Below are 13,380 nucleotides of genomic sequence, written 5' to 3'. Positions count from 1 at the left end.
TGGAAGCGAGTAACACTCAACCTTTTACTTCCGTTCTACGTAAGGCAAGGCGCAAATTGAGACGCATATAGCGCGAGTAACTTGGCGCGATATAGCACCTGTTTTTGTGGCTAATGAAAACAGATAGAACGGCGCAAATTGGCCAGATGACGCGAGATGGTGGAGCGCTCGTGAGACACGACTCGCGCGACGCTGTGGCTGAACCACAGTTTCTCGTGCTGGTCATGCCGGTTGTGGTAGTTGTGTTGGTGAACAATCATATAGCGCCGTGGGTTTGACACTGGATGGCTGTACTGGTCGGGTGAATGTGTTAGTAAATAAATATATCGCGCAACTCTGTGTTAATCAGTCATTGTATGCGAGTGGCATGTTATTTACACCAAACCGCGACTCAATATGCGCTCCACCACGCTACGTTTGTGGCACGTATGAGTCGTGTTGGTAGTCTCACGTTCGCTTACGAGCGCTATACGCTTCTCAATTTGCGCCTAGCCTAAGGATAGTCCCATTTGATATCTATCATTAGGTGACATGGTTTTTGACGTAGGACTACGTCTTTCATTTCTATACCAGGGTGTAAAATCAAAATTTTCGAAAACGAAAGCGTTACGCCGGAGACCGAGATTTTGAGCGTTAATAGCTCCTAAACAACTGAACGAAATGGTATGATAAACACTTCATTCGAAAGATAAAATGTCTATGCGTTATATACTTGTTAATTTTTGATCCAAAAACTTGTTTCAATAGTCTTAAAATTGCTTTCAAAACAGGCTATTGAAATCACCAATCGGTATATAAGCGAGCGGCGCTCGGAAATCCACTCAGTTCTAATTGAACAGCGTTTGCAGCATGTTGTCGCTGTTGCGGTGAAGCTCTTTATTTATCATGAAAGCGCGGATGAACGGTGTCACCAAGAGCCTGTTTGTGCACCCTAGGCCAGAAGGGAATCTATCAGGAGGAGAGTGATGCCACAAACGGTTCCCTGGGAAGACATCGCTACACACACATACACGCGCGGCTATTAACAGGTGGTTATCGAGTTGGCATTAACCACTGGTGGGCTTCCAGTATCGGGGAAAATGTGGAAATATCTAATCGTTACTGAAAATAATCTGCCAGTTCCTCTGGGAATTTTCAAAATATATTCATGTGAAAGAGTTTAATTGAATGTTTTCCATCCATGTTACACTGTGACCAAATATGTTTCAATCAAGTGCTATTAACAGGTGGTTATCGAGTTGGCATTAACCACTGGTGGGCTTCCAGTATCGAGGAAAATGTGGAAATATCTAATCGTTACTGAAAATAATATGCCAGTTCCTTTGGGAATTTTCAAAATATATTCATGTGAAAGAGTTTAATTGAATGTTTTCTATCCATGTTACACTGTGACCAAATATGTTTCAATCAAGTGCTATTAACAGGTGGTTATCGAGTTGGCATTAACCACTGGTGGGCTTCCAGTATCGAGGAAAATGTGGAAATATCTAATCGTTACTGAAAATAATCTGCCAGTTCCTTTGGGAATTTTCAAAATATATTCATGTGAATGAGTTTAATTGAATGTTTTCTATCCATGTAACACTGTGACCAAATACATTAGGTTTTGTGATTTTTCAATCAATCGCAATCAACAGGATAGCTTCTGAAGATTATTCTTCCCCATCAGTAGGATATTTCCGTATCCAATATTGGGTGCATAAAACCTTGTGCCTCCAACGTAACGCTCTCGTTTTCGAAGTTCTCCAAATATTCATTCATTCAGAATGATTTCAGATTCAACTTCATACAAATGATCTCTAAATCAACGATAGTCCTACGTCACCCTTGCGGTTATACCATAGATATAACCCACTTCCTGTTTTTTACGCGGATTTTCCAATTAACGCGGTTTTTTACGCGTTTTTTTACGAGGTACGTATCCCCCGCGTAAAAAAACCTGGGTGTACCACAATAGTTCAAAATAATGGACGCAGTGGTTCACACCCAACAGGGGAAAAAAAACTTCATCGGAGTTATTTTGTGAGATTAGCGTGACAATCTCGACAATTGGTCTGAATTCAATATCCATCACTTGGTGAATTTCATTTTGGCGACGGGTGCTTATGTGGCGAGATTATGCAAAAGCAAATAAACATCTAACAATTCTCGGAATATTTTGGATGCTCAAGCAGAAGACGTCCAAGTGCCTTTCGTTCTGTTCTTTTACCTACGATTGAGTCGCAACAACTATGGTTAAAATATTGACGGTAAATGGATTCTTGTATCGTAACGATGCCATAATTGCATTGGTTTTGCCTTCTAGCGATAAACTGCATAGCTGAACAATGGACTCCTGTCGCGTTTGTGTTATCTGGAATAATAGCTACCTTGTCAATTACTGTATCTACTAGACTACAAATAGCACCAGCCAAAGTGGCGCGTGCTCCAGTAGTCCAGGCATTCATCGCCTGGCGGTAATTAAAATGCTTTACGCTGTCCTCTCGGCAGTAGTGTTCTACAGTCAAACCGCGGAAGCAACCTACTACGAGACCCACTTCATCGAGCCCCCTCGAGCGCACTACGATCGCAATGCGCTCAAAATGGAAGCATACAGATGGCCCAATGGAATCGTTCCGTACCAGTTCGATGCCAGCTGCGGTCAACGGCAATGTCAGCCAGCCATTTTAAACGCGATCGAGGTGCTCCACCGGATTAACTGTGTTCGTTTTGTGCCGAAAAGCGTCGACCAGGTGGAACACATTCGTTTTCATCACTCGAAGCACGGTTGCGGTTCTTGGGTTGGATATAGGCCGAATCGAAGCGAACCCCTCGACGTAAGGCTGGATGACGCATGCTTGGGTGTGACCGGAGCAGTGCAGCATGAGTTGCTGCACGTGTTAGGGTTGTTCCACGAGCACACACGACCCGATCGGGACGAGTATGTGGAGATTTTGTGGGACAATATCGAACCGAGTGGGTAATCCGTATTTTTAAAAGCTGATTTAATTTTGATGAACATAGCTCGTTAGACTTCCGACAGAATTTCGTCAAAGGATCGTATGAGTACATGGATACTTTTGGATTGCCCTACGACTACGAGAGTTTGATGCATTATCCTTCATTCGCGTTTGCGAGACCGGGCTCAACAGTGACGATGCTTTCCAGACAGAACCGGAGCTCCGAATTTGGACAGACGAAAGGTGCCAGCTTTTGGGATCTCGAGAAAGTGAAACAAATGTATGAGTGTTAACATTGTGATTAAATATTATATATTGTTCTTTCATACGGAATGCTACATTTTGATGAATATCGTGTGGATGAAATATACGGTTGCACTGGTAATCAATAAAAACCCATTTTTTACAAATCTTTACAATTATAAACGCGACTTCATTTTCTCCAGCAGATGTTGAAGACAACGTTTTTGCGATTCCAGTTGAGTCACTTCCGCGAGATGTTCGGTATATGAGAGTATTTTTTGCTGAAACAAAAGTGATTGTTATGATGGAAAGAACACAAATATAGATTTAGGAAATAAAATCTCACCAACTGCTTCGCGTCCAGCAAGCTTCGATGCTTGACTGCAAGATTCCACAGATTGTACGTGAGCGTAAACATGCGCTCCACGGTGAGATCGGCCCCGGTGATGATTTTCAGGAACAACTCCAGCGCAAGCTGTGATTGCTGTCGGTGGGAGTTGGATTCGAGCAGCTCTTTGAGGATTTGCAGTAACTGATCGCACACCTCACAGCCCAGGCTGTGGATTTCGGCCAAAAATTTTGGATCCGAACCGTACAGCTCATCGTTCGATATCACATTCACAATGTGATAGGGATAGACCTCCTGGGCAGCTACCGAGAGAAAGTCCAACACATGCAAGTAAATGGTGGCAAGCATATTCGAATTGGATTCGAAAGAATACATCTTGATTTGATCAAGCAACAACCGGAGCAGATACAGCACGCCTTGGGTGGGATTATCCGGAACGATAACCAGCGTGGAGAGGAAGTTCACGAGGAATGATTTGAGAAACGGTTCGGTGGACTGAATTTTCCCATCCTGTTCATAGGTTTTGGGTATCTCCGGTATTAAACACAAGGCAGCTTCAAAGCACGAATCGGCTTGCTGTAAGCACACGTTAAGCAGCGCAACCTGTCCCGACTGAAGATACAATTCCATTCGGGTGGTAACGTCGATGATGGACGGAATCGTAATGAAACAATAGGCGGCACAAGCCTTCACGAATGCGGCGGTTTTGTTCGTGTGTTGACCTTTCACGATGCGTCTGGTGCTGGTTGCCAGCCTGTTAACACAGTGAATCAGTGTAGAGTATACCGGGTCCAGGTTGGAAAAAGCTGATCGGGCTTCGACGTAAAATGAAAGCTGTTGCTCGAAGTCGTGCCCAAAGTCAACCTTGTGAACAAAATGACTGATAAGGCTGCTGATCTGACGAAGCTCGTCCTCGCTGGTTAAAGCACTGTGGAGAATGATAATTTCTGATTAAGTTCAGAAGAAATGTCATAGAAATGTATTCTACACAAAGTCATTCCATGCCAAACCGATATAGTGGTTCTCAGATTTTCGTGAAAATGAGTAGTTGTGTTCCTTCTTGCAAAATAATATTAACTTTTGAACTACTGGACAGATTCAGATGATCGACATATCAAATTGAAACAACTAGCCTACTTTGAAAAATGCCATGCTTGCAAAAAAAATTGGATGTTGTTTTATTTTTTTATATTTTTTTCTTGAAAGCTAAGTTTTTTTTACATAACATATCAATAAAATCAGAGAGGTGATTCTTGTCGTGTTTGAGTTACGATTCTTCAAAGAAACATGTTTTCAGTTTTAGTTCAATATTCGAGATTCGCCAGGGCCCAATCGGAGAAGTTTCGGCACTTCATGTGGTCAAGTGGCTTCAGTTCTTGATTCAATTTTATCTTACAAGGATGTAGTCCAAGATCTTTTCCCACAATACTTCACCATGCGGTTTGGAAGATGCCCAATTCCTGAGAATGCCGTGCAATTAACTGGTTTGGATAATTTCGGATGCATTCACTTGCGGCTGCGATATTTTCTTTGCTTCGTTGGTACGGGAACATCCCACAGCGAAAATGTAAACTCAAATTTGGTATGCACAGCCTTCTGACTGGGACGATTATTACGACCGAAAAATGGAGAGCGCTCTTAAAGTTGCAATCGCCGATTCCGGATTTCGGTAGTAATTTTAAATAAATATTAAGTTGCGTGTTCGTTCGTGTACTTCACCATGGAAAATGTTGATTTTGGCTAACTTTTTAACATTTGAAGATTATTAAGAAGTTTTTAAGGGTTCGTTCACACGAATACACAAAATTGTCAAGTCGCTAATGGATTGCCCTTTATATTTCATTTTCTTATATCTAATGATCTAGTTCTTTTGTTCATGGTAACCTTGTCCATTGCGGAATATAATCGATCACAGCAAAGTCCGGTTCATTGTCACTCCCAATTTCCGATTCACCTTACTCATATGCGTCCCTCTCTAGCCACTGTATTTCACCTTGGTCGTTGTTGTCAAAAGGCAAACCAAGCAAAATCTTGTTCATTGAAGAATTTTAAATGAACGCCTTACACTCCACATTGCGACTGAGACCTGAGACTTCAGCAGTGTATGTATGTTTTTTTTCCAAATCCTTATCGATCATTGTTTTTTTTATTCTTTATTTGAGAGGTTTTCAGCCTCCTGGGCTGGTTCGCCTTATCGATCATTGTGTATTTAGTGTCTAGATGATTTCCAAATTGCTAGTGAGGCGGGATTACTCCAAACAACTCTTGACTCAGTGGGACCATCCTTCTTTCGAGGCATTTCGATATTTTTTTCTGCTTTCGGAACCTGTAACGTTGATCTAGTTTTCTTTTGATCTTAAATCCAATGAGAGAACAATTCTATTGATGGTCGTGATTGATTCGTTGATTCTACTCATTGATTTTTCACCCACAGTGTCTGAGAAGACTTGAAGCTCCTTATTCTTCTATTCATTTTATTCATGGGATGTAGCAATGATGCTACATGCCCATGAAGAGATTGGACCTTATTCACAACATTATTCCGCCAATGAACCCGGTTCATAGTCGCAGTTTTCCAACTCCCGGCCGGACCGATTCTTGCCAAGTCCTACTCCGCCTGGTCCAACCACCTCACTCGCTGGACTCTTTCTTCTTGTTTCCACCGGATTCGATGCGAACACTATCTTCACGAGGTTGCTGCCCGGCAATCTTGCAACATGTCTTTCGCATCGGATGCATCCATCCTTGGCGACTTTCTGAATGCTGAGGTCGCCGTAGAATTGCGCCAGTTCATGGTTTATTCTCCTCTCCGTACTCCGTTTTTATGTACGCCATCATATATTGTTCAGAGCACTCGGCGTTCGAAAACTCCAAGTGCTTTTAAGTCCTCTTCGAGCACTGTCCATGCTCCGTGGCCATAGAGAACAACCGGTCGAATTAGGAATTTGTACATGGTACACCTCCTACGGGATCGGATAGAGATGGGCGAGCGCTCACGAGCCGCTCATGTGAGCCGGTTCGCCAGAACGAGCCACGATTCTTTACAAATAAAAAAGGACCGCGGCTCAAAAAAAACGCTTTTCAAAAGAGTCCCGGCTCAAACAGAGCAGCGGTTCAAAAGAGTCTCGGCTCAAAAAAGAGGGGCTTTTCGGAAGAGTATCGGCTCAAAAAAGGGCCACAGTTCAGGATTTTCGGCCCCGAAAATAGCAGCGTTCCAAAAAAGTCGCTTCTCGAAAATGTCTCGGCTCAAAAAAGAGTCGCGGTTCAAAAGAGTCTCGGCTCAAAAATAAGCCGTGGTTCAAATGAGTCTCGGCTCAAAAAAGAGCCGCTTTTCGAAAAAGTTTCGGCTCAAAAAAAGAACCGCGATTCAAAAGAGTCTCGGCTCAAAACGATGAACGAGCGACTCTGAGCCGCTCACGGAAATGAACCGTTTTGCCCACCTCTAGGATCGGAGTTTGTTGAACCTTAAGGATTTGCGGAGCCCATAGTAGACGTGACTTCCGTTGACTAAGCGTCTTCAAATTTCACGGCTGTTGTCAGTTGTTATCCGTTGATAATGTAGACAAATTTCTCTACCACCTCGAGCTCGTCGTATTCGATCACAACACTACTACCAAGAAAGAGCCCATTGATCCAAATCCCAATCAGCTCTGCTTCGTATTTCAGTTGGGTATATAAATCCGCTGCCGTCGCATGTGTTCTTCCGATTATGTTCACGTCGTCGGATGAATAGACTTGTTGAAAATCGTTCCCCGCATGCCGAAGCCCGCTTACCGCATAACAACTTCTAGCGCATCGTTGAAGAACAGACAGGACAGTCCATCGCCTTGTTGGAGTACCCTGCGAGTCTCCAAAGACTCCGACAGATCTCCTGAGATCTGCACATTGCATTGCACACCGTTCATCGTTGCCTACATCAGTCTTGTCAGCTTTCGAGGAACGCCTTTTTTCCATAGTTGTTGTCGGTCGATTGCACCATATGTGGCTTTAAAGTCCACGAAGATGTGGTGCGTAGGGACTAGTGATCCCCGATTTTTGAAATTAGTCGTTCATCAGCTGATCGAAAAGTTTTCAGCAGTTTGTTATTCGATACGATTAATCGCCCCAAATAATCGATTAATCGATTAATCGTCACACTGAGAGAAATAATTAGTTAGACTAATATATCTCATTTGCTAGAAAGCCATATGGAATCAAAAAAGTGTTCATTCCGCCTGAAAATCAATTATAATCTGTTACGCTCCCCGCGTTGACGGCATTGAGCATCGTTTACAAACTTAGGGGAGCATCAAAGATAATGATTGATTTTCAGGATAAAACTGCAGCGGCCGTACGTATTTTTCCTTCTGGGTTTTGATCGATTAATCGACGTAAATTATTCGTTCTCTTCGATTATTGGTTGTGCAGTATTCGTTCGATTAATAATCGATTTCTATAGGAGGTATTCGATTAATCGATTAATCGAACGATTATCGGGGATCACTTGTAGGGACCTGATATTCGGGGCACAAATTTGCATGGCTTCGCTTGTAGGCAAAAAAACAACAAAATTGCGTTTTCCCAACACTAATGGTGTTGGTGATTACGTCCGATTGAGCTGATATTTGGCATAGGGCGTTTTTTCGAGGTGGTGAACATTGTATAGGGTAACTTTTCGAAATGTTAGGGTCGATTTTTTCCATACATTCATTGGCACCCTATATATATATATATATATATATATATATATATATATATATATATATATATATATATATATATATATATATATATATATATATATATATATATATATATATATATATATATATATATATATATATATATATAAGATAACTACTTTACCGAACCAAAGGGATTTTTAAAAACTAAATCATAGATGTTTGTTTCAATTTTGAATTATGACTGACTTTATTCTGATCGATTCTTTCCTTAAATACCTATCCGCTATTTATGAAAGCAAACCTTGTTGATGTCTTCTCATTCAGCGCTGATAAAATGTTGACACTTAGATTTCTCGGTGCAATATTAGTAAACATTGGTTGAGTTGATCGTGGCATTGGTGCTAGATGATGATTCGCTGTTATCTTCTCGCTACGATGATGAATGAACGTTAGCTAAGTATCGGACTAGATAAAGATTCCATTCGGATGGTTTGTAAACACCAGATAATGCTGGATGGTGATGATTCGTAAGTATTCCTCGGTGCGTTTGTTGAATGATGCAAGATGTTGATGTTTGGAAAGTTGAACGGTAATCGTTGGTGGTGTGATTCGTCAGCATTACATTGGTTGCATTAGTTGGATGATGAAAATGTTGATATTTGGAAATATGAACGGTTGATCAGCGTTTTCGGAAATTCGTTGATACGAAGTTTTATTTATGTTTTCAGAATCGGGAAAGTGAATGTGGTTGATGAATCATCCTTTGGGAAAGTGGATGGTGATAACTTATATATATATATATACTAGCTAACCCGGCAAACTTCGTCCCGCCCATTTACTTGATTAATTCTCGAGTAATGCAGGAAATTTGTGTTTTATTTGTATGGCAGCCACCCCTACGAGAGGGGGGAGGGGTATCTAACCATCATAGAAACATTCATTGCACCCTAAAGTTTCCATATGCCTAATTTGGTTTAATTTGCTTGATTAATTCTCGGGTAATGCAAAAATTTGTGTTTCATTTGTACGGCTGCCCCCTCTAAGAGAGGGGGAAGGAGTATCTTAACACCATAGAAACATTTATTGCATCCTAAAACCTCCACATGCCAAATTTGGTTTCATTTGCTTGATTAATTCTCGAGCAATGCAGAAATTTGTGTTTCATTTGTATGGCAGCCCCCCCTTTGAGTGGGGGAAGTGCTGTCTAACCATCATAGAAACATTTATTGCACCCTAAAACTTTCACATGCCAACTTTGGTTTCGTTTGCTTGGTTAATTTCCGAGTAATGCAGAAATTTGTGTTTCATTTATATGGCAGCCCCCCCTTAGAGAGGGGGGAGGGGTCTCAAAATATCACGAAAACCTTCCCCGGCCCCAAAAACCGCTACATACCAATTTTCATGTCGATCGGTTCAGTAGATTCCGAGTCTATAAGAATCAGACAGACAGACAGACATCACTCCATTTTTATATATATATAGAAGATATATATATATATATATATATATATATATATATATATATATATATATATATATATATATATATATATATATATATATAATATGCCTTACTTGACAGAGTCATTCAACACTTTGCTGATATACATTAGTGCATTGGTGACAACAGGATCACTGATATACAGGTCGCCGGATGTTGCGCGGTAGTTCGTTAGTATATTCTTACAGACATCCAATTTAACGGACTCTTTCTGAAACAAATCCAACATTGGGAGGAAATTGTCCTGAAAAACAACAAATGCATTTATCACGATACATAACTTCCCATCAATACAAAGCAGAAGCATACCAATGCGAGCACCCCGTGAACATCCTGCGTATTCGAGGCAATCTTGTCGATAATCACTTGCAATTCGTGATAGTGACGCTCGTAGGCTCTGTTCGGAGTCATGTGATACAGAATATCACCCATCAACGCATTAACTTCCCGAAGCTAAAAGTATATTTCTCACCATAACTCATTTTTACAATTAGAATCCCATGTCGTCTTACCCCAAAATGCTGACTAGTGTACTGGGTCCACATCTCCGCACACTGAATGTACTCCTCGACGTTTCCCATTGCGCTAATGGTTCTCCAGGCGGCGTTCAAAACCGGTGCCCTTTGCTCGATTGGTGGAGGCGATTGGCTCAAAATACCTCCCAAAAGTCTCAGCAATTGTCCCCGGGACAAGCCCTCCACCGAAATTGTGGACAATATATCTACAAATTGCACGGCACGCAAGGCGATAAAATCCGGTCTGAATGAATGCATGATAGATTGCATCAGCAGTGCCGGATTCTTCTTCTCCCGACAGCGTCTCAATACGTCATCCAGCTGGGAATCGGTGCTAAGTATTGTAACACCCTGCATTATCCAATCAATCGCCGGTAGGAACAAGGAAATATAACCATTCAATGTGATTCTATGCTTGGCGATTTCCGCCCGGATGCCACCGTTAAAGATTGTATGATAAACTAGGAGAATGTCGTGTAGATTCTCCCTTATATACTCTCGGTCAGTGGTAACGGCCATTCCAACCCGACACAAATAGCATCTCGCATAGGCTGCCACCAGCGGATCGCCAACGCCCCGAATCATATGACTCAACCGCATCAGGATTGTGTTGAATTCGTTCGACGAGAGAAAACGATAACTCTTCAGGATAGCCATTTCAACGTATAATCTATTGGAAACGAACCGTGAATATTGAAATCATATTGCAAAAGTACAAAACATACCTTGGAAGCAACTCACGAATCGATGCAATTTTGTAGAACCAGTTTTGGCACGTTTCTTTGGCCGTTTCGGGTACCATATCTGGGGTGAAATCCTCCTGAAGATCGGTAAGTTTTTTGCCCCCCGGTGGTACATGCTTTCCTTTAACTAACAGTCGCTCGTACACTAGTTTGCCGAAAATATCCAGAATATCAGTGATTAGAACAAATTTCGAGGGATAAAATTGGATAACTGAAGTGTCTGCCAACAGTTTGGAACACTGTATGGCTATTTTCAGCGCCTTCACGCGTTGATCAGTGTTCCAAGCTTGAACCAGCTCGTGGTTCAACTGTTCGATTTTGAGGACGTACTCTTGCTGGGAAAGGTTCAACATTTGGCGCACGGTTCCCTCCTCGAACTCATCCAACTGTTCCAACCGATACTTCACCTTTTCGGACATAGTTGTAGTGGCAGATTTGATTGTCTCTCCTCCGCTAAGAAAACTCGTCACAATTGATAACTTTTCATTGGTGGTGTACTTGCTCAAGATAGCGATCCTCCGCGCAGACCATGGTTCCACTAGATCCATATCCAGCAGATTAGTCACTTCTCGTTTCCTCTGAGACGCTTTCGAGGATATATTCAACGCACCCTCAAATTCGGCAGCCATCTGCGAGAGCGGATCTTGGCTGGATTCCTGGCGGGCGAATTGACTCAATGGATCTGATCCGTCCAGGGCCAGACTGAGAGGATCCATCGAGATAGCTGGAGGGCCACCGCCACAGTTTTCATTTATATGGCTTGCTAGCTTCACGCGTGTTCCTTTGCTTTCCAAAACCTGGAGCGCAGAAATGGTTGTGATTATTATTGATAGAAGAGTGGCTATCGAACTATCTCACCGTGACTGTGGTTTGTTTAAGGGGGTGATCGAACACCTGGAATTGGTCCAGATAGTGGCGGCATTCGTCCTGATTGCGACGAACGCATCTCCTGCGGTATGAACAAAAATTATATGTAAACTGAATCGACCGGGCAAACTTATTACCATTCAGCAGTCATCTTTCCTACATTCAATCACTATGTCAGCAATAAGGAAAAAATAATCAACAGATTTGTTTTTCACGAAGTCTAATAAGAAATGAATGTAATGATCAAGTGCCGGATCATGAATTCAAAACGTAAATATGTGGATTTTGTCAACTGATTATCAAAACAAAATTTAAAGTTCTGAGGTGTAGGAAACTGACAACTCACAATTAATTGTACTAGAATCAGAAACAATATCGTAAAGGAAGAAAACATATCACAAAAATTGAATATTTTTTAGGGGGCGTTTAGGTAACGCTTTAAAAATTTATAGTTATTCGGTTGTTCATTTCATGAAAAATAATATTAATTGTGATAAACGCGTAGAAATATTTCCTCCCAATTGATGCAAACATCTTTTCGATCTGTTAAGAAATGTTCGAGTTATAAGCATTCAAAATACGGGTAGGGTTAGCACACAAATCGGCAGAACAAATATATGAGAAAAAAGGAAGTTCTTCCAGTTTTCATGAATTTAAACCGTTTAGAGATTAGCGAGTTGTAATGTATAGCATACAAAACAAATCTTAGAGAATTTCCGATTCGAACTTTATTTCATAAAAACGTGACCTGTGTTCTGATTTGGCACCTGTAGTGTCTACATTGGCCCTTTTAAGTAGCCACTGTAGAACTGGGAACCCTACTCTCAATAGCGGCGATATACAACGGCGGTGGCTGATAATGAACGGCGGCTAGAAATGAACTGCTGGTAGAAGTAAGCAAGTGAGCAACGTGAAAGAACGTGTTTATGAGACGGTAAAATAAAGCGTGTGTTATACTATTGAACTGTTGCAGTTTTCATTTATATAAATAAGTCCGTAGGTATCCAACAGCACCCTTCCTGAAAGACGCAGTTCTACGTCAAAAAACTATCACTTCTGTATTCAACGATACGTGAAATCTATTCTGCATTTCCAAAAAAAGCGATATTTAACAATAAAAGGGTTGAATCTTTTGATAGTCGAACATCTATATTATTTTCATATCGTTGAACTACTTTCCTAAATGTGTATTCTGAAAATAACGTACATGAACTGAGAGCGATTTTAGGGGTGCAGAAATACCCCTACATTAACAAATACTTCACCATACGGCGTACACCATATACAGATAATGAAGAGGGAGGGAGTGCAATCAGTCACTTCCGCCCCGGGTGCGAAAGCTCCACTCGACGCCACTGCCGGGAAGCTTGTGCCATCACTGATGATTATCAAATCGAGACGCAGATCAAGAATAATCCTCATTACACGACACATTAAATAGCAGATTCACTACAAATATTCATATTCATGAGTGAACCTGGAACCTGGTAAACCTTGGTTACGTAAAACACTACAGTGTATGGTTATACACGATTTGACCGAAAAATTAAATGAATGAA

General features: G+C 41.4%; 2 protein-coding genes across 2 annotated transcripts; one reads left to right on the top strand and one right to left on the bottom strand.

Moving 5' to 3' along the window:
• Positions 1-2,405: 2,405 nt before the first annotated feature.
• Positions 2,406-3,269, top strand: LOC129775408 (zinc metalloproteinase nas-14-like). Its single transcript, XM_055780131.1, has 2 exons — positions 2,406-2,955; positions 3,012-3,269. Exons 1-2 carry the CDS (start codon positions 2,466-2,468, stop codon positions 3,230-3,232), a joined length of 711 nt encoding a protein of 236 aa, XP_055636106.1. The 5' UTR covers positions 2,406-2,465; the 3' UTR covers positions 3,233-3,269.
• Positions 3,223-12,109, bottom strand: LOC129775406 (VPS35 endosomal protein sorting factor-like). Its single transcript, XM_055780126.1, has 8 exons — positions 11,959-12,109; positions 11,813-11,903; positions 10,937-11,751; positions 10,209-10,881; positions 10,006-10,149; positions 9,771-9,940; positions 3,529-4,459; positions 3,223-3,463 (listed from the first exon to the last, which is right to left on the bottom strand). The coding sequence occupies exons 1-8, from the start codon at positions 11,970-11,972 to the stop codon at positions 3,359-3,361; spliced, it is 2,943 nt and encodes a 980-aa protein (XP_055636101.1). The 5' UTR covers positions 11,973-12,109; the 3' UTR covers positions 3,223-3,358.
• Positions 12,110-13,380: the final 1,271 nt, after the last annotated feature.

The sequence above is a fragment of the Toxorhynchites rutilus genome, chromosome 3 (assembly GCF_029784135.1).
Source record: "Toxorhynchites rutilus septentrionalis strain SRP chromosome 3, ASM2978413v1, whole genome shotgun sequence".
Lineage (NCBI taxonomy): Eukaryota > Metazoa > Arthropoda > Insecta > Diptera > Culicidae > Toxorhynchites > Toxorhynchites rutilus.
The sequence above is the reverse complement of the archived record's forward strand: the minus strand, read 5'-3'. Positions and strand labels throughout refer to the sequence as shown.